At 41.6% G+C, this 21,271-nt stretch overlaps 1 protein-coding gene across 3 annotated transcripts; it reads right to left on the bottom strand.

Annotated features, from left to right (window-relative positions):
* Positions 1-1,634: 1,634 nt before the first annotated feature.
* On the bottom strand, positions 1,635-19,982 carry LOC111967947 (vacuolar fusion protein CCZ1 homolog). Of its 3 annotated transcripts, XR_011480346.1 has the most exons (18): positions 19,012-19,144; positions 17,498-17,569; positions 17,321-17,417; positions 17,038-17,135; positions 16,829-16,922; positions 15,219-15,299; positions 15,046-15,093; positions 14,833-14,916; positions 13,504-13,679; positions 12,681-12,762; positions 11,880-11,941; positions 10,288-10,399; positions 9,772-9,805; positions 9,407-9,524; positions 3,549-3,707; positions 3,294-3,421; positions 3,079-3,189; positions 1,635-2,167 (listed from the first exon to the last, which is right to left on the bottom strand). XR_011480346.1 is itself a non-coding variant. In XM_023993406.2 (17 exons), exons 2-17 carry the CDS (start codon positions 17,509-17,511, stop codon positions 3,134-3,136), a joined length of 1,443 nt encoding a protein of 480 aa, XP_023849174.1. In that variant the 5' UTR covers positions 17,512-17,569; positions 19,894-19,982; the 3' UTR covers positions 3,087-3,133. The 3 variants fall into 3 exon arrangements, 2 of the variants coding, with proteins under 2 accessions (XP_023849174.1, XP_070301042.1); XM_023993406.2 differs by lacking the exons at positions 1,635-2,167; positions 19,012-19,144 and adding an exon at positions 19,894-19,982 and having other exon boundaries at positions 3,087-3,189; XM_070444941.1 differs by lacking the exons at positions 1,635-2,167; positions 14,833-14,916; positions 15,046-15,093; positions 15,219-15,299 and having other exon boundaries at positions 3,087-3,189.
* Between the last annotated feature and the right edge of the window lie 1,289 nt (positions 19,983-21,271).

Here is a 21,271-nt window from a genome sequence, read left to right as displayed (position 1 = left end):
AACTAAAGGGCGGCCCTAGTGTCATCAGCAGCACACCCATGCAGTGTTGCAAAACTCGGAAAGTAGCTGTCCTAAAAGTCGCCAAATGACGCCATCACCTAATTTGCATAATTGACAATGTGCATGTTTTTTATTTTATTATACTAGGCAAGTCAGTTAGAACAAATAATTATTTTCAATGACGGCCTAGGAACAGTGGGTTAACTGCCTTGATCAGGGGCAGAAGGACAGATTTTAACCTTGTCGGCTCGGGGATTCAATCTTGCAAACTTTCAGTTATGAGTCCAACGCTCTAACCACTAGGCTACCTGTGATGGAGCTGTAAGAGAGAGGAATAACGTCGTGGGAGAGACAAAAAGTGAGTAAAAAACACCCTAAATATGTTTAGAACTACAAATTAACTTTCTTCTGTCGATTCTTGTATGTTTTTTATGTCACAATTCCAACCCTCCTCCTTTATCCGGCAAAAGTGACCCAAAAGAGACACTCTGGCGGAGTTACTTAGTTTTTAAAAAWTTTTTTTTTTAATTGTTTCGTTTTCTTAATTTGGTTTGCTTTTTTACCTTATGGTCCACTTAGGAGCATACAACAAATCACAGTAAAACATGAACATTTTTAACCATAATTTTTTTTTTTTTTTTTATGTATACAATCTACATTAACAATCTAAATGGACCAAAAAGAGACAATAGAAAAAACTGTCAATGGCAATGTGAGAAAATTATGGTAACTAGTCTGGCCCTAATTCAGGTTAATTGTTTTTTTTTCTTCATGTAAGCCAGGGCGGCGCATGCGCGATTCATTTGCAGTCTGGACGCGGAGGGGTGAACATCTCCTGCTCTGACTGCAGCTGGGAGGGACTGCTGCGTGAGGACTGCTGCTCGTTGAGAAGAGTAAGAACGATACGTGCTTTCACGTCAGAGTCTCCAATAACACCAGAAAAAGTCACTAGATTTGTCATTAGTCGCTTTTTTGAAAATGTGTCGCTAGAGGGGTCTGAATACTCGCTAAATATAGCCTAAGTTGGCAACACTGCACCCATGAGACAGACCATATCTCCCAGGTGAAAAAGACTGCACTTCATTTATGTGAGCTAAGGGCCTTTATGGCACCATGGCAGAAGTTGCACCAAGGTCAGATTTTTTATTTATTTATTTAACTAGTCAGTTATGAACAAATTCTTATTTACAATGACTGGGCCAATTATGCGCCACCCTATGAAGAAAATATTTGACCCTGTATTAGTTTGGGACCTACTTGTGGCAAGATCTAGGCCAGATGGAGAAGGGTGAAGTTGCCCCTAGACGCTGATCTTAAGTCAATTTAGCATTTTCCTCAACAATGGTTAAGGTTAAATAGGATTGGAGAAGCTGATCCTAGATCAGTTCCTAGGGGAAACTTCATTCCAGAGCAGTCTAGACCATTGGTGGAGGGACACTGGGTAACCAGCCACAATGCCTTGTTATAATGTGACTCAGTCCCTACAGAGGCAATTTAGAAAGTACAAAAGCAGCTGATCAAGGTTTGCTGTTTTCTCATTCTGGTTAGAGGCTGATCCTAAAGTACATCTCAGTTCGTTCTAGACCTTTTTAGACCGTCGTTTACAGTAAAAGAAAGAAATAGGGTACATGGAGGAAAATTAGAATTTCTTAATTTATTTAAAGTTGGGGCTGCATTTTACAAACCACATTACTTTCGACATGAATCATAGCATCTCATTTCAAAATTATACAAGACAATGAACAGAACCCATAGAAGAAAAACAGCATGTTTGTGAATGTCTGTTTTTAAATTAATATAGTGATAAATGTCATGTTGTGTCCTTAAAAATAACAACAACGAGTAGAGTCAGTAGACCAATGATGTCAATTGTAATACAAACAGCTGACAGGAACTTAAACAAGAAGACAATGCACTTTATATACAAAGAAATAGAAAAATTAAGTACATGTACAGTAAAATTACTCTGATCATTTGACACTTAATTACAAGAATGAAAATACCATTTTGTATTGGTAAATCAAAATCTAAAGAAATTACATGATGTGAAAAGCTTCTTTATTTAATTGTTTACAATACATACGGTAAGAGATCAATGGAGCGCCGATGGCCACGCACCCGTAGGGGATAGCACAAGGACACCGTCAATGGCGTCCATTCAGAAAAGCTGATACAAAAAAAGTAGATATTTCTCAAATCAATCACAATTTACAGCAGTCGCTAGTGAAAGTCTACGCAGTCTTCACATTTTGCCTTAATTAAATCTAAAAAGGGATTCAATTGTTTTTTCATATCGATCTACGCAACCTACTCCACATTTTCAAAGTGAAAGAAAAATGCTAGTCATTTGGAAAATGTTCTAAGAAATACAAAATGCGGATGTATTGAATGCTTATGTCTTCACACCCCAGAGTTAATACTTGGTGGAAGCACCTTTGGCAGCCATTACAGCTGTGAATAATAATTTTGAATAAGACTCTACCAACCTTGCACAACTCTTAGGGCAATGTATATCTATTGTTTTTGTCAAAATTGCTCAAGCTCAATACATTTGGTTGGGAATCATTGATGGACAGCAATATTCAAACCTTGTCTCAGATTTTTAAAGCAGATTTAAGTCAGGAAGGAGACTGGACCATTCAGGAACACTCAACACCTCTTAGAACGCCATTCTGTTGTGTCTTTGGCATTAAAATGTGTGTAACTGTCTCGCAGAAAAATACAACTCTCAGGATTAGGTTTTCCTCACTTTCCTTCACTTAGATAATGTGGAGTAGGTTGTGTAGATCTGTAGGAAACCCATTTTTATTTTTTATTTAATGTTAAGGCAGAAAAATATGAAGACTGCAAGTGCTGTGTAACTTTCACTAGGCACTGTATGTGTTCTAACAGGCCTATAATGTGGTTACTAAATAGATTCTGGACCTATCCCCCATGGGGGGACGGGTGTGTGGTGTTTCCATGGTTTTGGTCGAACTCTTACCTAATCTATGCAATTATTGCATTACACTGATGCTGTCATAACACCCTGCAATGCTGACAGTTTTAGTGTGGTGAAACAGTCCATTGCCCTCTCACCGTCTCTCTTTCTCTCCCTCTTCTTCGTGCAGTTCTTTTTTTTTCTTTTTTTCTTTCAGTCCAAGAAGAAAATGTTGTTGAACTGTGTCGCACAGAGCCTCTTCACTTCCTCTGTTGGTAGAAAAAAAACAGGGTTGGGATTAGCAAGCATAACCAAGAAAACATGTGAGATGAGCTCAAAGAAACATTCATTAATCCATCCATGTTGGATCTACCATTAACTTCAATCAAATTGGCATTCTTCTGGTTCAAGATAACGTAGAGTTCTCTCTGGTCCGACTTCTTGCCGACCACCCAGTAGTCTGTCATAGCCTTCACAATGATCTCTTCATCTTCATCGACCCTGAGGCAACATACAAAAATAACATGAACTTACGGACACTGTAATATACTTTACATACAGATTTGCCAAAACTAGGCCTCAGAGTGCTAACCCTAACAGGGTTTCTGTGGTATTTCATTGGGCATACCTGGCGAAGTCACAGTTGATGTCTCCCAGAATCTTCATGAGGTCTGGGTGGACCGAAGTCAGAGAGACACTGGCTGTCTTCCTCATGTGGATGGTGCTCTTCTCTGCCAGGTTCATGTGGTTGAAGTAGATGAACTTGAACTGGGGCTCCTTGTCCGGCCTGTAACAACACAGAGGGAGAGGATGTCGATTAGAGGTCGACCGATTAAAATCGGCCATAGGGCCGATTTCAAGTTTTCATAATCGGTAATCTGCATTTCTGGACGCCGATTATGGCCGAGGAGACTGCGTGGCAGGCTGACCACCTGTTACAAGAGTGCAGCAAGGAGCAAAGGTAAGTTGCTAGCTAGCATTAAACTTAACTTAGAAAAAAAACAAATCTTAACATAATCACTAGTTAACTACACATGGTTGATGATATTACTAGGTTAACTAGCTTGTCCAGCATTGCAAATAGTCAATGCGGTACCTGTTAATTTATCATCGAATCACAGCCTACTTTGCCAAACGGGTGATGATTTTAAAAGCGCATTCGCAAAAAAATCATCACCCGTTGCACCAATGTACCTAACCATAAACATCAATGCCTTTCTTAAAATCAATACACAAGTATATATTTTTAAACCTGCATATTTAGTTAAAATAAATTCATGTTAGCAGGCACTATTAACTAGGGAAATTGTGTCACTCCTCTTGCGTTCTGTGCAAGCAGAGTCAGGGTATATGCAGTAGTTTGGGCCGCCTGGCTCGTTGAACTGTGTGAAGACCATTTCTTCCAAACAAAGACCGTAATTAATTTGCCTGATTATTACATAATTATGGCATAACATTGAAGGTTGTGCAATGTAACAGCAATATTTAGACTTATGGATGCCACACGTTCGATAAAATATGGAACGGTTCCGTATTTCACTGAAAGAATAAACGTTTTGTTTTTGAAATGATAGTTTCAGGATTTGACCATTTTAATGACCTAAGGCTCGTATTTGTGTATTTATTATATTATAATTAAGTCTGATTTGATAGAGCAGTCCGAGCGGTGGTAGGCAGCAGCATGCTCGTAAGCATTCATTCAAACAGCACTTTCCTGCGTTTGCCAGGAGCTCGTCGCAATGCTTGAAGCACAGCGCTGTTTATGACTTCAAGCCTATCAACTCCCGAGATTAGGCTGGCAATACTAAAGTGCCTATAAGAACATCCAATAGTCAAAGGTATATGAAATACAAATGGTATAGAGAGAAATAGTCCTATAATTCCTATTATAACTACAACCTAAAACTTCTTAACTGGGAATATAGAAGACTCATGTTAAAAGGAACCACCAGCTTTCATATGTTCTCATCTTCTGAGCAAGGAACTTAAACGTTAGCTTTTTTACATGGCACATATTGCACTTTTACTTTCTTCTCCAACACTGTGTTTTTGCATTATTTAAACCAAATTGAACATGTTTCATTATTTATCAAAAAGGAGGACCAAGGCAATTAATTAAAATGCCTTTTAGTATGGCATGTTCAATAGAAACACATTTTTTTTTTAAACAGACGCGTTTCGGCTGCATGGCCTTCGTCTGGGAGTACAAAAAAAAGGAATACAATGTCCTCTTTTGAACAGCTTTTCCAATTAGCCCTAATTGGAAGAGGGAGTGGTTACAAAATTGATTGAACACACCTAGTAAGCAATACTATACACATTAAAAGGGGAAATTCTGTAGCTATGTTATCATAAAAATACAACTCCAAGCTAGAAGTATCAGAACGCCTAGAAAGTAGTTCTAACCTTAAATATGACTGGGAGAAGCGTCAAGAATAAGAAAGCAATATATTCCATATTGCACTAGAACACAGCAAAACATGAACAACAGTCTAAACATAGCTGAGGGCAATTGAGCAAAATGTCCACTAGATGACAGCAAATGGACCCATCACGACCCTACAGGAAGGGTGAGAAATCCATATCTTCATTTAAACCAGGGTATTTAGTGGCCTGTAGTTTGTAAATCCAAAAACCTTCCCTTTGGTTTAACTGTTTAAGACGGTCCCCTTTTCTAATAGAGGCCGGAATATGATCAATACCCATAGCTTGTAGGGAGGCAGGGTTGCCATGGTGTAGGCACGTGTAGTGCCTTGCCATGGGGTAGTCTTCATTGCCTACCCGTATGGCGTACTTGTGTTCCGCTAAGCGGTCTTGAAGGTGTCTCTTCGTCCAATGTAGAACACCTTGCACTGTGGACATTCCAATCTATAGATGACATAAGTGGTTTTACAGTTAATGAAATGCTTGACGTAATACTCCATTTTGGAAGCTGTGTCAACAAAATACTTCTTCTGTGCAATATTACTGCAATGGTTGCAATAGTTACATTTAAAAGAGCTCTTGGGTTTGTGGTCAAGCCAAGTTTTTTGAGAGTCACCCGGAAGATAACTGTGGACTAATTTGTCATTTAGGGTAGGACATCTCTTAAAGCTTATGACTGGTGGTTCAGGAAAGACTTGGCGTAGTAGCGTATCACTTTGGATGATTCCCCAATTATTTTTAATGATTATTTTAATGTTCTCTGCTTCAGTGCTGTATTTTGTAACAAAATACACTCTCTGATGTATCACAAGGCACTCCCCTTCGCAACAAGTTCTCTCTATCAAGTAATCCAGCCCTTAATACCGGCATCTTTCAGGACCTGAACGCTGTAGCCCCGATTCAAGAAGCGATTCCCCAATTCAGCAGATTTGACACCGTAGTCTGTTTCCTGATCGCAAATTCTGCGGACTCTTTGGAATTGGCCATATGGAATATTCTCTTTTAGCCTTTTGGGGTGAAAGCTGTCTGCACACAGAATGGTATTCCCATCTGTAGGCTTCCTAAAGATTGATGTGTGCAAACAACCGTTGTCATTTTTACTAATGTCGAGGTCCAAAAAAATGAATGTTATCCTTGCTGTACTCCATAGTTAGTTTAATGTTAGGGTTAATGCTGTTAAGGTATTGGTGGAAGGAAATAAGTTCATCTTCTGAGCCGGACAAAACAGGCAAACATCATCAATATAGCGTCCCCACCATATAATCCGGTCAAAGAAATGGTTATTAGAAGGATCCAAAATGAAGTCATTTACCCAAGTACAAACCAGCATAGGAAGGGCTGTAGCAAGCTCCCATAGCACATCCTTTGACCTGTTTGAAAATACGGTCCTGAAAGATAAAGATGTTATGATTAAGAGTCCATTCAGTCAGTGAGACAGTGAATTCTGTAGGAGGCATCTCAGTTTCAGGTCGTGGGAGCTGCCATGGGAGCTTGCTACAGCCCTTCCTATGCTGGTTTGTACTTGGGTAAATGACTTCATTTTGGATCCTTCTAATAACCATTTCTTTGACCGGATTATATGGTGGGGACGCTATATTGATGATGTTTGCCTGTTTTGTCCGGCTCAGAAGATGAACTTATTTCCTTCCACCAATACCTTAACAGCATTAACCCTAACATTAAACTAACTATGGAGTACAGCAAGGATAACATTCATTTTTTTGGACCTCGACATTAGTAAAAATGACAACGGTTGTTTGCACACCTCAATGTTTAGGAAGCCTACAGATGGGAATACCATTCTGTGTGCAGACAGCTTTCACCCCAAAAGGCTAAAAGAGAATATTCCATATGGCCAATTCCAAAGAGTCCGCAGAATTTGCGATCAGGAAACAGACTACGGTGTCAAATCTGCTGAATTGGGGAATCGCTTCTTGAATCGGGGCTACAGCGTTCAGGTCCTGAAAGATGCCGGTATTAAGGGCTGGATTACTTGATAGAGAGAACTTGTTGCGAAGGGGAGTGCCTCGTGATACATCAGAGAGAGTGTATTTTGTTACAAAATACAGCACTGAAGCAGAGAACATTAAAATAATCATTAAAAATAATTGGGGAATCATCCAAAGTGATACGCTACTACGCCAAGTCTTTCCTGAGCCACCAGTCATAAGCTTTAAGAGATGTCCTACCCTAAATGACAAATTAGTCCACAGTTATCTTCCGGGTGACTCTCAAAAAACTTGGCTTGACCACAAACCCAAGAGCTCTTTTAAATGTAACTATTGCAACCATTGCAGTAATATTGCACAGAAGAAGTATTTTGTTGACACAGCTTCCAAAATGGAGTATTACGTCAAGCATTTCATTAACTGTAAAACCACTTATGTCATCTATAGATTGGAATGTCCACAGTGCAAGGTGTTCTACATTGGACGAAGAGACACCTTCAAGACCGCTTAGCGGAACACAAGTACGCCATACGGGTAGGCAATGAAGACTACCCCATGGCAAGGCACTACACGTGCCTACACCATGGCAACCCTGCCTCCCTACAAGCTATGGGTATTGATCATATTCCGGCCTCTATTAGAAAAGGGGACCGTCTTAAACAGTTAAACCAAAGGGAAGGTTTTTGGATTTACAAACTACAGGCCACTAAATACCCTGGTTTAAATGAAGATATGGATTTCTCACCCTTCCTGTAGGGTCGTGATGGGTCCATTTGCTGTCATCTAGTGGACATTTTGCTCAATTGCCCTCAGCTATGTTTAGACTGTTGTTGTTCATGTTTTGCTGTGTTCTAGTGCAATATGGAAAATATTGCTTTCTTATTCTTGACGCTTCTCCCAGTCATATTTAAGGTTAGAACTACTTTCTAGGCGTTCTGATACTTCTAGCTTGGAGTTGTATTTTTATGATAACATAGCTACAGAATTTCCCCTTTTAATGTGTATAGTATTGCTTACTAGGTGTGTCCAATCAATTTTGTAACCTCTTCCAATTAGGGCTAATTGGAAAAGCTGTTCAAAAGAGGACATTGTATTCCTTTTTTTTGTACTCCCAGACGAAGGCCATGCAGCCGAAACACGTCGGTTTAAAAAAAAACGTTGTTTCTATTGAACATGCCATACTAAAGGCATTTTAATTAATTATATGAAGAGTGCCTTGGTCCTCCTTTTTGATGACCAATTTACCCCTTTTACCAAAGAGCACCTTCTGTCTACCAAAATCTACTATTGTGTACCTTAGTAGCGCTTCCCTTCCTCCTCTTTCTACTAGGTTTCATTATTTATTTGAGACTAAATTGATTTTATATATGTATTATATTAAATTAAAGTGTTCATTGTTCATTCAGTATTATTGTAATTGTCGACTTCTAAAAATAAATAAAATCGGCCGATTAATCGGTATCTGCTGTTTTTGGTCCTCCAATAATCGGTAGACCTCTAATGACGATCATTACAAGGATGAGAGGAGAGTCTAATGCCAATTTCACACTACTGAGCCGAGATGAGCAGAGCCAAGTAGGACTGTACTGCGCTAGCCTGCTTACTCATTACAAATAGTTGCTGGAACCATACTGGAAAGGCCAATATGAACATAAAATATCAGAGCCAGCACAGTGTTATGACGTTGCCATGAGGAGCACTGCAGATATTGAGATGAGCGCGATGCAAGACTTCTCTCACACATTCACAGAGTATGTGCGCAGGATCGCGGGTGCGCGTCACGCTGCTACACTAGGTAGCTCTGGAACAAAAACAGTGGAAAAAGGTTAGCTTCGTGCTTCAACGCTTAGTTGTTGCGGAAAAATCGGCCCAATATTTCTGTGTACTTTGTGCATCACTGAGTCTACCTTTAAGCAGTACTACACCTCAGGACCATCATTAGTTTATCCAGGTCATTGAGTTCATTGGTCCAATCGTCAAGAGGATGTCGTGGCATAAACACGTACCTTTTAAAAACACATGATGTATTTTGGACCGTGATTTCTATCATGGCGTGTTGGAACAACACAGGCCCAGGAACTGGAGGCTAGAGGATTAAAGCAACAGTACTGACCCTGATATCCTGCGGTTGACATTATATTGTTCACATATGTCGGAGGCCAGCAGGGTGAGCTGAGGTCCCACCAGACCATCCAGCTGCTCACAGAACTCCCTCGTCAGCTCCACAGATGCTGGAGGAGAGAGAATATGACCATACGGTAGTTAGAATTAGTAGAATGGACTTTGGAACTTCTAAGAATTAATACGTTTTTTTCTTTCACAGTCCACATAATATGGCAATGCCTTAGAATTTGCCATTGCATTATTCACAGAACATTTGGAACGGCACTCAGAGAATGCTGAGAAATTATATAATAAGCATCAGCCCAGCTGTTTGGGGGGGAGGGTACTGACCAAATGATATGAGAGGATACTCACCGCTGATCATAAAACAAACCGCTGCACTCATCGCCTGAAATTAAGAGCAGACGATGTGCAGTTTGAATATAATGGGTCTAGAGAAAATACTATAATTTAGAACTTATTACCAAATACATTGAATTTATAAATCATTTGAGATACCAACGAAAGCCAATTACCCCAACATCAGAGGTCATACCGGGTTAAACCTTCTCTTTGTTCTTCAGTAATGAAATAATAACAGATTACCAAATTTTCTGCCAAACAAATAATGGGTTGGGAGTACTACCTGTCTCTATCTTAAAAACACAAAAGAATAAAGCCTCTACTGAGTTCCCACAAAACCCAGCAGGGCTCCAGACCACAGTTCCCTGCTCTTCAGTTCTGTCCCAAATGACGCCCTATTCCCTATGTAGTGCACTACTTTGGACCAGAACCCTGCACTACATTTTACTAGATCCCTATGGGCCCTGGTCAAAAGTAGTGCACTATATAGGGAATAGAGTACCATTTAGAATGATGCCCTCTCCTCACCTTATAAACTATCAGATGCAGCTCCTCATAACTGTCCTCTGTGTTGACAAATATTCTAGGGAACCGGAATTTGGCCTCTGGGTCTTTGAGATTAGCAGGTCCTGTCAAAAACCTGAGGGTGGAAAGAGGACCGGATATGAGGACGAATGCATCACAGCTCATCACGATTACTTTGATTGACAAGGGTGTTTCACAATTACAAAACAAATTTAGTTTGATACAAATCAAAAACGGTTTTACCTCACAAAAAATTACAAATAAACAAATGAATCCCCAAGTCTATCTAGCAATTTGTAAATGTATATGTGGACGTACAGTTTGCATACTGTGTGTATCCCTTCCATAATTTGCACTGTCACAGTTTTCCCCTGCCCTTGGGTGGGTCTCTCTCCCTCCCACTGAATCACACTGGCCTGGCTGCGGCACACTCTCAGGGATCACTCTTCCAACAACGGCTCTATTTCAATACAGTCATATTAAGTGCTTGTATTCTGTCTTCTCTGTGCGTGTATTCAGATCTAAATAAAAGGTTGTCTGTGGGTTTGACTACTTTCTGCTAAGCGACTTGCCCTAAGAGGATAACCTCTTAATTCTACCCATTCTTTGAGATAAAAGAAGGGAAGGGAATAAATTAAGTAATCGCTGATCTGACCAGACAGGATATATGAAAACCATGTAGTGGAACCCCTTCTTTCCTCTTTACAGCTGTGTTGAATCAAATCAAACTTTATTTGTCACATGCGCCGAATACAAAAGGTGTAGACCTTACCGTGAAATGCTTACAAATCAGTGTTTGGAAGGGATGCAGGAAGGATTGTGTTTTAGAGTATTCATACAGAGACTACAGAGCACCTCTGCTAATAATCTCATCCTTCTCTCTTGCGCTCTCCTCCTCCTCTCTCTCTCCTACTTTGTCCACCTCAGGCAGAGGCCTCTAGGGTGGACTAGGCTACACAGAGACTCCGTTAACTAGCTTGGCTCTCCTTCCTCCTCTCTGTTAAGTGTAATCCCCCCTCCTTTGTGTCTGTGTGTGGGACGGTAGAGATACAAATCTCATTATTGTCAGTGGGGTAAGACCACATCACGTTGGAACACTGATCAGTAATCATCCATGTTGTTATAACAATCAGACTGGATATTGCACATGCCGGACCACCAACGCACTTTAATTACAACCTAATGTTAGCATAATAACACTTTCCTATCATACCAGAACTATCAAACATAACACCTCCTATTGTGATATCACGATTTTTATTGCTTTCACTTGATAATCTAAAACATAATCCTCCATCGCTTTGTTGAAATAACAATATATCCAATAAAAACCATCATGGATGAACACGATAAAGTCGTAATTCCATCCATCCCCTCGGGTTAAATGTATCAGTCTGCTATAGTCAGATTAGCAGCAGATGTGGCATGGCTAGAAGGCTCCACCCTGACATGATGATCTGGTGTCCTTGTCCTTCTGCCCCGAGATCGCAGGGGACCAGAGCCCCAGGGAGGGAGCCTGGCCCAGCCTAGCCAGGAGACCTGGAGGGAGGGAGGGGAGGGAGGCAGCGGACCAGAGAGGGCGTTTAAGGACTTACCTCCCATAGTGAAGCAGATTCCCTGCCACCTCTGGCCTTAAGGGAGAGTCCCTACCAGCCAGCTGGAGAGAGAAAGGGAGGATGAGGAAGAGAGACAGGGAGGATGAGAGACAGGGAGGGAGAGAGTTAGAAGAGAGATGGTGGAGAGAGAGAACCTGCTTTAGTATAACTTAAAAATTCATTAACAACATTGTCTGAGCCTGTGGGGTATCAATGTGTGGTCAACTTTAAATGTGCTTGTTACACAACAATACATTCTTCGTGTGGCATGATGCCATTGTGGAGCAGGTGTTGGAAGAGTTCTGGCAACGTTGAGGGAAGGTTTAGGCAGAGGATCAGTTTTAATAGAACAGAGGCAAGGAAGTGGCAGTTGCTTGCGCTCTAGCTCCCCCTCGGATCACTCCCCTCTCCCTCCCTCTGTGGGCCCTCTCCCTCCGTGATCCCTCCTCCCTCCCTCCGTGATCCCTCGCTCCGCTCTCTGATCCCTCCTCTCCCCCCGCTCTCTGATCCCTCCTCTCCCCCCGCTCATCTGATCCCTCCTCTCCCCCCGCTCTCTGATCTCTCCTCTCCCCCCGCTCTCTGATCTCTCCTCTCCCCCCGCTCTCTGATCTCTCCCCTCCCCCGCTCTCTGATCTCTCCTCTCCCCCCGCTCTCTGATCTCTCCCCCCGCTCTCTGATCTCTCCCCCGCTCTCTGATCTCTGCTCCCCCCGCTCTCTGGATCCTCTCGCTCTCTGATCCCTCGCTCTCTGATCCCTCGCTCTCTGATCCCTCCCCGATACCTCCTTCTCACCCCCTCTCACCTCTGGTTCAGAGTGTCTGGGGAACAGTGACGTTGTCAGGTACTTATACAGGATCCGCATGTCATCCTGCTCCAGACCACTCCTGCATGGGGACAACAAAAAAGGGGGACACACCTTTGTTAGCATCAAACACTTCCTGTTCATGTTCACAGTCTGTTCAGGAGTATTGATGAACTAAACCCATCATCTCCATGGCTCACCATGGGCCCAATGCTATCATAACTGCTCAAATAATTTCATTAGCAATCAAATCATTAGGAACAATCAATCATCACGTAATCCCCAGATTACATACAGTAACGGGTCAGACTAACAGTTAAAAGTGAGAGACATGTCGGGGTATGAATTACTGTAATCAGATTGTGTGCATTTAAGGCATCTTCTGTGTCTCCCAGCCATGCCCAAGACAACCCCATACCTAGCCCAGCCTAACGGGATAAGGAGCATTGGAGGGATGCCTGCCACTGCTGCCAGGCTCCCCCACACCTTACAGTGGTAAAGGGCTGCAAGGGGGCGCCAAGGGCCTGCAGGCTGTTTATAAGATCAGGGCCCTGGCACACACAACACAGGAGGGGGGGAAGCCCAATAACCTCCCCCCTCCTCTCCTCCTGGCATCCTGAAAAACAGCCTACTAGGCCTGGCCAGTTGAATGGTGAAGCAGCCTGTGCCTCAAGATCACGGAAGAATGCAATTCATAGCTTATGTTGTTCAACGATTTATGTTAGCATTTGCAAATTGTAGGCTAAATTTGGTTTCTACATGTGGGCAGGTGTTTTAAACCAGAGTACAACCCCCACACACGGCCTGCTTCCCCCAGCCGTACCATATCAGCTGGTCGTTGTAGAGGAAGGCTGTGTATTTGATCAGGCTGAGGCTCTCCTCCACTCTGTTGACAAATGACTGGATCTTCAGGTAGGTCATCTTGTCCAGGGGGAAAAAGGCAATCCCACCGAACACGTCCAGCAGGTCACAGGACTGCAGGTGCAGCGTCTGCAGGTACTGGAGGAGACCAGGGAGAGGACAGTTATACATGCAGTCATGTCTCCGTTTGGTTAATAGACATCAGGGATACGTAGGGAAGGTGAGGTGTTAGCTTAGAAAGCAAAGTTATACGCACATCCCATTGTGATCAGGAGCCCAATGCTGAGAAACCTCATTAAGAAACACAAAAGGGCTGTACACTGTATGCCTGGACAACACAATGCTCCTATTTCCAGCTTCAATGGCAGCAATATTTCTGTCCAAGGTGGATCTCAGTTAGGTCAAAGCTGGAGATATTAGTTTACCTGCGTAGTGCTTACATTGCTGTTCCCAAAGACACGAGAGGACACTAGAATTGCCAGAACATTTCAACCTGGGATACGATACAGACACCATAGGCCTTCGCTGTGTCTGAGTTACATACTGGAAGGGGAAGCCTTTGATAGGATTAGGGAGAGCTGGGGGTTTCCTCTGATTGGCTCGGTATGAATAATGAACACAGGTCATTGCGGCCAATGGGCTGGGCCTGTAGTATGGTGGATGCTTTGACCAGCTCTCCTTGAGAAAGGCGCCATTTCTGAGTAGTGATAATTAGTGGGGGGGGAAGTCATATTTGAAGGTCACTTATGACTGACATCTGACCCTGCATTTAGTCACTAGAAACTCAATACAGAGTCCACCACTCTAGACGGCTAGAAGAACCAGTAGCATTCCTGTCTGTCAAGCAGGCAGCCAGGCCTGGAAACCACCCTCACACCATTAGTAACGTGGATAGCACACAACACCAGATGTGAATGTTTTCACTGTAAAAAAAAAAAAAAAAAGGACAGCTAAGGTAGGAACTACTAAGAAGTAAGAGTCGGTGTGTAATATATATATTTACAGAGATATGCTAATGAACTTCACAAGCAGTAAATAATCTGGCATTGAAATAGCAGTGCCCTGCCCCTAGGGAAACTTTGCTGAGAAAAGACTGAAAATATGCATAGATGATTTCTGTCGAACTGTCCAAACAAGCTACATTACTCGAAGTATATAAAGCACAATTGTAAAACAAATCCTCTGCATCCAATAAGACATGACAAAATCACCTAGTACCACCCATCATCATGCATATAGTTGCAGAGACTTGAGGTATGTAATATGTAGCCCAGTGTTTGTTCTGTTTTACCCTGTAAAAGAACTTGTCAAGCTTCTGCATGAGCAGCTCCACCCCGCCTGCTTCCATTGCTCTGCCAAATGTGCCATTGAAGAGCTGGAGAACAGAGCAACGAAAAGATCCATCAGCAAACCACATCCTTTACTAAATGTCAGTCTCACACAGTCTTTACTAGAGAATGTGAGTTGGTTGAGGTTTACTCCCGAGTCCCAACCGGATGCTCACCTTGTACATACTGTAGCATTCCCGTAATACTGCACCATAAACTGTGTCCTACACAAGAGAATAAACAACGGAGAAAGTTATAAATGTTCTGCACAAAAGAGTTGAATTCCCTCAAATGGACCAGACAAACACAAAATATACACAAATAAAAGACGCAACAAATTAAGCCGTACAAGTATTTCCTCTTCCTGATATTCTATCGTGGGAGGTCTCCCATCTTTATTCGGTGTTTCTACCATCGGGTTCCGCACCACCTGGAGAAGCAAACGAGGACAGGTAGAGGAGAGGTATTATCTTTTCAAAAGTATCCTAGGAGACCTAATGACTTGTCAAAAAGATATGAGTGTGCTGAGAGCGCAGCCGCTCTATACAGCACACTCAGAAAGTATTCACACCCTTTCTTCCACATGTTGTGTTCCAGACGGAATTTATTCAATTGAGACTTTGTGTCACTGACCTACACACGGTACCTCATTATGTTGAAGTGGAATTATGTTCTAAGAGATGTTAAAAAATGTATTACAAATGAAATGTCTTGTCAATAAGTATTCAACCCCTTTGTTATGGCACTCCTAAATAAGTTCAGGAGTAAAAATGTGCTTAAAAAGTCACATAATAAGTTGTACGGACTGACTCAGTGTGCAATAATAGTGGTTAACGTGTTTTTTTATGACTATTCTCTGTACCCCACACCTACAATTATCTGTAAGGTCCCTCAGTTGAGCAGTGAATTTCAAACAGATTCAACAACGAAGACTAAGGAGGTTTTCCAATGCTTCGCAAAGAGGGGCACTTATTGTAGATGGGTAAAAATAAAGTAGACATTGAATATCCCACTGAGCATGGTGAAGCTATTAATTACACTTTGGATGGTGTATCAATACACCCGGTCACTACAAAGATACAGGTGTCCTTCCTAACTCAGTTGCCAGAGAGGAAGGAAAGCGCTCAGGGATTTCACCATGAGGCCAATGGTGACTTTAAACAGTTAGTGTTTAATGGCTGTGATAGGAGAAAACTGACGATGGATCTACAACATTGTAGCTACTCAACAATACTAACCTAAATGACAGAGTAAAAAGAAGGAAACCTGTACAGAATTTAAAAAAAAATCTAAAACATTGCATCCTGTTTGCAATTAGGCACTAAAGTAAAATTGTAAAAAATGTGGTAAAGAAATTACTTTTATGTCCTGGTTACAAAGTGTTATGTTTGGGGCAAATCAGACACTGGGAGACAACTTCACCTTTCTGCAGGACAATAACCTAAAACACAAGGCCACATATGCACTGGAGTTGCTTACCAAGATGACATTGACTGTTCCTGAGTGGCCTAGTTACAAGTTGATTTAAATCAACTTGAAAATCTATGACAAGACTTCGAAATGGCTATCTAGCATTGATCAACAACCAACTTGACAGAGCTTGAAGAGTTTTTAAAAGAATAAACTGGCAAATATTGTAACATCCTTGTGTGCAACGCTTTTAGAGACTTACCCAGAAAGACTAACAGCTGTAATCACTGCCAAAGGTGATTCTAACATTTATTGACTCAGGGTGTGGATACTTACAGAAGTATCTCATTTATGCATTTCTGTATTTCATTTTCAATACATTTGACAAAATTACAAAAAACATGTTTTCACTTTGTCATTATGGGGTATTGTGTGTGGCTTGGTGAGAATTTTTTTTTAACAACAAACCGTGAAATAAGTCAAGGGGTATGAATACTTTCTGAAGGCACTGTATATAGTAAGTGTAAATGAGTTGGAAAACCAATGTACCATAACGATCCAGAAACTGTCCTCTGCTTCAAAGAAGAACTGCCTGTTCTTCTGTGTGTGTAGGGATTTAGCAGGCTTTGTTGGACAGAAGGTTCTGGAATATAGCAAAGATGGTGGTTGGGATTGGGGATATGAATCCAATACACATAACTAACAGATGTGAGATGTTTTACTTTAAGATAATTGATTAGTTAGTAGTTCCTGTGTACCTGGTAAACTGTACAATGGCCTCACAAAGACCGACATTACGGATCTTCTCATTCTTCTCGACCTCACTGGGATGGTAGAATAAAATCTTCTTCTCCTCCTACAATGCACACAAGGAGGCAGTTTCCACGAGGCACAGTATTTGAATGGAGACCACAAAGTTGACAGATAATCACATTGGATCATTTACAGTAGTAAACATTGAGCTGATGAACAGTGTGTTTGAAGTTCATAGTGAGAACATGTGAAACACACAAGACATAAAAACAACCAAATGGAGCTCACCTCTCCCTCCCGTGACCCAAATGAAGGATTATAGACGAAAAAACTGAGAAGAGATGGGGTGTACTGTTTCTCTTGCATTCCCGAAGCCATTCTCGGACTGCAACAGAGGAAGATGCTGATCAACTATCTGTGACTGAACAGACTGAAAGATGTATCACAATGAGACCCGGGTTTTACCTGATCATCAGCATTAGTGTGGTTTGTGTCTGGACGTCCTCTGTTCCAGAGTGAATTTAGCATGCTTTGTGGCTGCAGACAAAAAGAATATCAGCTCAGCTTAAAAACCACTACAAATACATTTGAGAATTTCAAGATCCTTGGTGTCCACAACACCAACGAACTATCATGGTCTAAACACACCAAGACAGTCGTGAAGCGGGCACGACAACACCTTTTCCCCCTCAGAAGAATGAAAAGATTTGGAATGGGTCCCCAGATCCTCAAGAAGTTCAACAGCTGCACCACCGAGAGCATTCTGACCAGTACCCTGGTATGGCAACTGCTCGGCATCTGAACGTAAAGCGCTACAGAGGGTAGTGCATACGGCCCAGTACATCACTGGGGCCAGGCTTCCTGCCATCCAGGACCTATATACTAGGCTGTGTCAGAGGAAAGCCCTACAAAATTGTCAGACTCCAGTCACCCAAGTTATAGACTGTTCTCTCTGCTACCACACAGCAAGCGGTACCGGAGCACCAAATTTAGGATCAAAAAGTTTGTGAACAGCTTCTACCCCCAAGCCATAAGACTGCCGAACAATTAATCAAATGGCCACCCCCTCCATTTGTTTTTACACGGCTGCTACTCGCTGTTTTTTATCTATGCATAGTCACTTCACTCCTACCTACATGTACAAATTAACTCTACTAACCTGTACCCCCCGCACATTGACTCGGCACCGGTACCCCCTGTTCATAGACTCATTACTGTTATTTTATTGTGTTACTTTTTACTTTAGTTTATTTGGTAAATATTTTCTTAACTCTACTTTAACTGCACTGTTGGTTAAGGGCTTGTAAGTAAGCATTTCACGGTAAGGTCTACTACACCTGTTGTATTTGGCGCATGTGTCAGATGAAGAGAATCAGTGAGTAATGGAATTTGGTCTGTTTACTTTTGGCAGTAAATTGCATCAAAAGTTCAATATCTCAAATCAAGCTGAAAGATAAGCATGCATTTTCTGATTTGAACAGAGCATTATTACCTTCCACTGACACTAGCTATACTAGTTAGCTGTATCCTAACTTCCACACCTCAGGCGCATGGCTAATTGATTCCCTTTATGTGGCTTGCTAGGTGGCATTGCTATAACCTATTATTTTAATAAGGCCCAGTGCTTAGGCAAGTTAGCATGCTAGCTACGTTAACCAACTCGCTCAAACAAGTCCACAACACAGCTAGCTAACAAGCTAGCACATCGGCCTTAGTAGCCAGGTGGGGACAACGGGGATTTTTTTGCCATCTGAAAAGACAAATGTGATACAAAACAAACGAACTAACTAAATGTATACTGTTAAAACGTTAATTTGTTACATACAGCAAGCTTGCAATTAGCCGACGTTAGGTGGTTAATTTGTATGGTTGCACTGCAGCAGTGTCAACAATCCGCTAACGTTGTGTTCGCATCGATCTGGGAAAACTATTTCTTTATCACAAATTAATTTGACAATAAACACAACGACGCGACTTACCTTTTACTGTATAAAGTCAGCACATGCAGATCATCTCGTTTGTTGTTAACATTAATAACAGATACAGTAGAAAGCCGCGTCAATGACAAAATCCGCGCACACTTCCTGATTTGACAGAATCTCATGTGTTACAGTAGAAACTGCTCGGTGGGATTTCTTGTACTAAAACTATGGTTCCACAATAAAAGTTCCTGTGATGTCCGTGCTTTTCCAGATTGTGCATAAGTCAGGCCTATATACCAATGCAACGTTGAAGGAAAACATTGATTGGCCTTGATGATCATGGATTGGCCTTTGTTTAATAAAAATGTAGCCTGGGCAGTCACTGGTGGGCTTTATGGATCTCCACTATCATCTGGGCTTGATGTGCACAGCTGGTAATACATTCGCGTCCCCTGGTACTTAAAACATAAAGGCTTCATTTACCAACACCATGCTAGAGTGACTAATGCCTAGGAATTCTAATTCCTGATGTTGCACCCCTTGTTCAGCGAGGGGTATACAACAGAATGCTGTAACTGAACGTGGTGCGCAACATCAGGAAGCCTTTGCAGCCTGAATATTGTCATGTAATTATAAATACAATTTAAACGGGTTTTATGCACATTTGTTTGTATAAATAACCTCTAAAATATATGTAAACCAGTTCACCGAAAACAAGTTCAGGGAACAGAACCGAAAAATAATGACTTTTTTCAAGGAACATAAACAGAACCTGGAACGAAAGTGATCCATACTGTAATGGAACAGAACCGTTATTTTAAAAGCATGGAAACTGGTTAATAATGTTATTTTTCGTTCTAGCCATTTTTTCTAGTCCCACAACAAAGCGCCTATACAAAGCCCTCACTCTGTCACTCAGAAAGGTATTTCAGTGCTTACCTGCAAGATGAACATCCTTGCCTGTGATTGATTAGGCTACCTGTGTCACACCCTGATCTGTTTCACCTGTCTTGGTGAATGTCTCCACCCCCTCCAGGTGTTGCCCATCTTACCCATTATCCCCTGTGTATTTATACTTATGTTCTCTGTTTGTCTGTTGACAGTTCATTTTGTTCATTCATACCTACCAGTGGTTTTCCCCTGGCTCTGGTGCATGGCTTCCTGGTTTTGACCTTTCTGCCTGCCCTGACCCTGCCTACTGTACCTTTGCCCCACTACTCTGGATTACCGACCTCTGCCTGCTCTGAGCCTGTCTGCCGTCCTGTACCTTTGCCACGCTATTCTGAAATACCGACCTCTGCCTGCCCTGACTCTGAGCCTGCCTGCCGTCCTGTACCTTTGACTGCCCGTGTTTGAATTAATAAACTTGTTACTTTGACATTGTCTGCACCTGGGTCTTACCTTCAAATGTGTTTTACCTGCCCCTGACGTTACTAGCTTGATTCATAAGATAGGGAGAGAGATTTTTAATTAGCTAGAGAAGAAAGGATACACTTGTTCAATGTTAGTTAAAGAAACTATAGGCCTGGTTATCACATTTCATGTTGTATTTATTAACTACAAAAAGGTAAGATGTGTTTTTAATTCTGGTGCCGCTCTGCACACACAAGCTTGTTCGCTAGTTAACTCGAAGGACATTCAAAATTCCTTCATAGAAGCCTCTCCTCCTAGGTATAATTATGTGGACCTAATTCATATAATGCATGTCATAAGAGACAAGCCCTTCAAGCATCCTCAAGCCTCGCATGCTCTCTCCCCACCCACAAAATTTCAGTTGTGTCTTGCGCCATTGTCTACACTGTTCTGTCCATCACGCATGTAAACCACTAGCTTGCCTGTTCGATCTGCACTGATTGGTGAAGTCATTGAGCTAAATGTAAAAAAACTAAATAAATAAAAAGTTCACCGGTTGAAAAAGGAGCAATATAAAATTTTACTTTTTTTATATTCAAACAGGTTCAGAACTTTATTTTCCTGGTCGGAACAGTACAACGAAACTGAAAAAATTAGGGTTCTGTTCAGAATGAAACAATTAGAAAATAATTTAGGTTCCAACCCCTGACGTAAACGGACCATAAATATCTACATATGTTTTCTTGAAAAGCTGTGAGTGCTATTATACAATTTCAGTACTTGTTCCATTTACAACTTGTCTAAGTCCTATAATCAACAGATTTCAGCCAGTATATGGTTGTGGATTGACTGAATTGTTTGGATGAAATACTGGCATATTGGCAGTTAATTTGAAAAAGTATTGGAATCATTCCTCCAAAACAGTGCAGATAAATTGTTCAAATTCTTTATTTTACACAATATG

This window comes from Salvelinus sp. IW2-2015, linkage group LG8, assembly GCF_002910315.2.
Source record: "Salvelinus sp. IW2-2015 linkage group LG8, ASM291031v2, whole genome shotgun sequence".
NCBI classification, from domain to species: Eukaryota; Metazoa; Chordata; class Actinopteri; order Salmoniformes; family Salmonidae; genus Salvelinus; species Salvelinus sp. IW2-2015.
This window is presented reverse-complemented; position numbering and strand designations above follow the sequence as displayed.

Coding starts and splice junctions, on each gene's coding strand:
- LOC111967947 (XM_023993406.2), bottom strand. Junction 14,917..15,045: donor AATGCTACAGTATGTACAAG/GTGAGCATCCGG, acceptor TCTGTTCTCCAG/CTCTTCAATGGCACATTTGG. Junction 9,806..10,287: donor TGCATCTGATAGTTTATAAG/GTGAGGAGAGGG, acceptor TCTTAATTTCAG/GCGATGAGTGCAGCGGTTTG.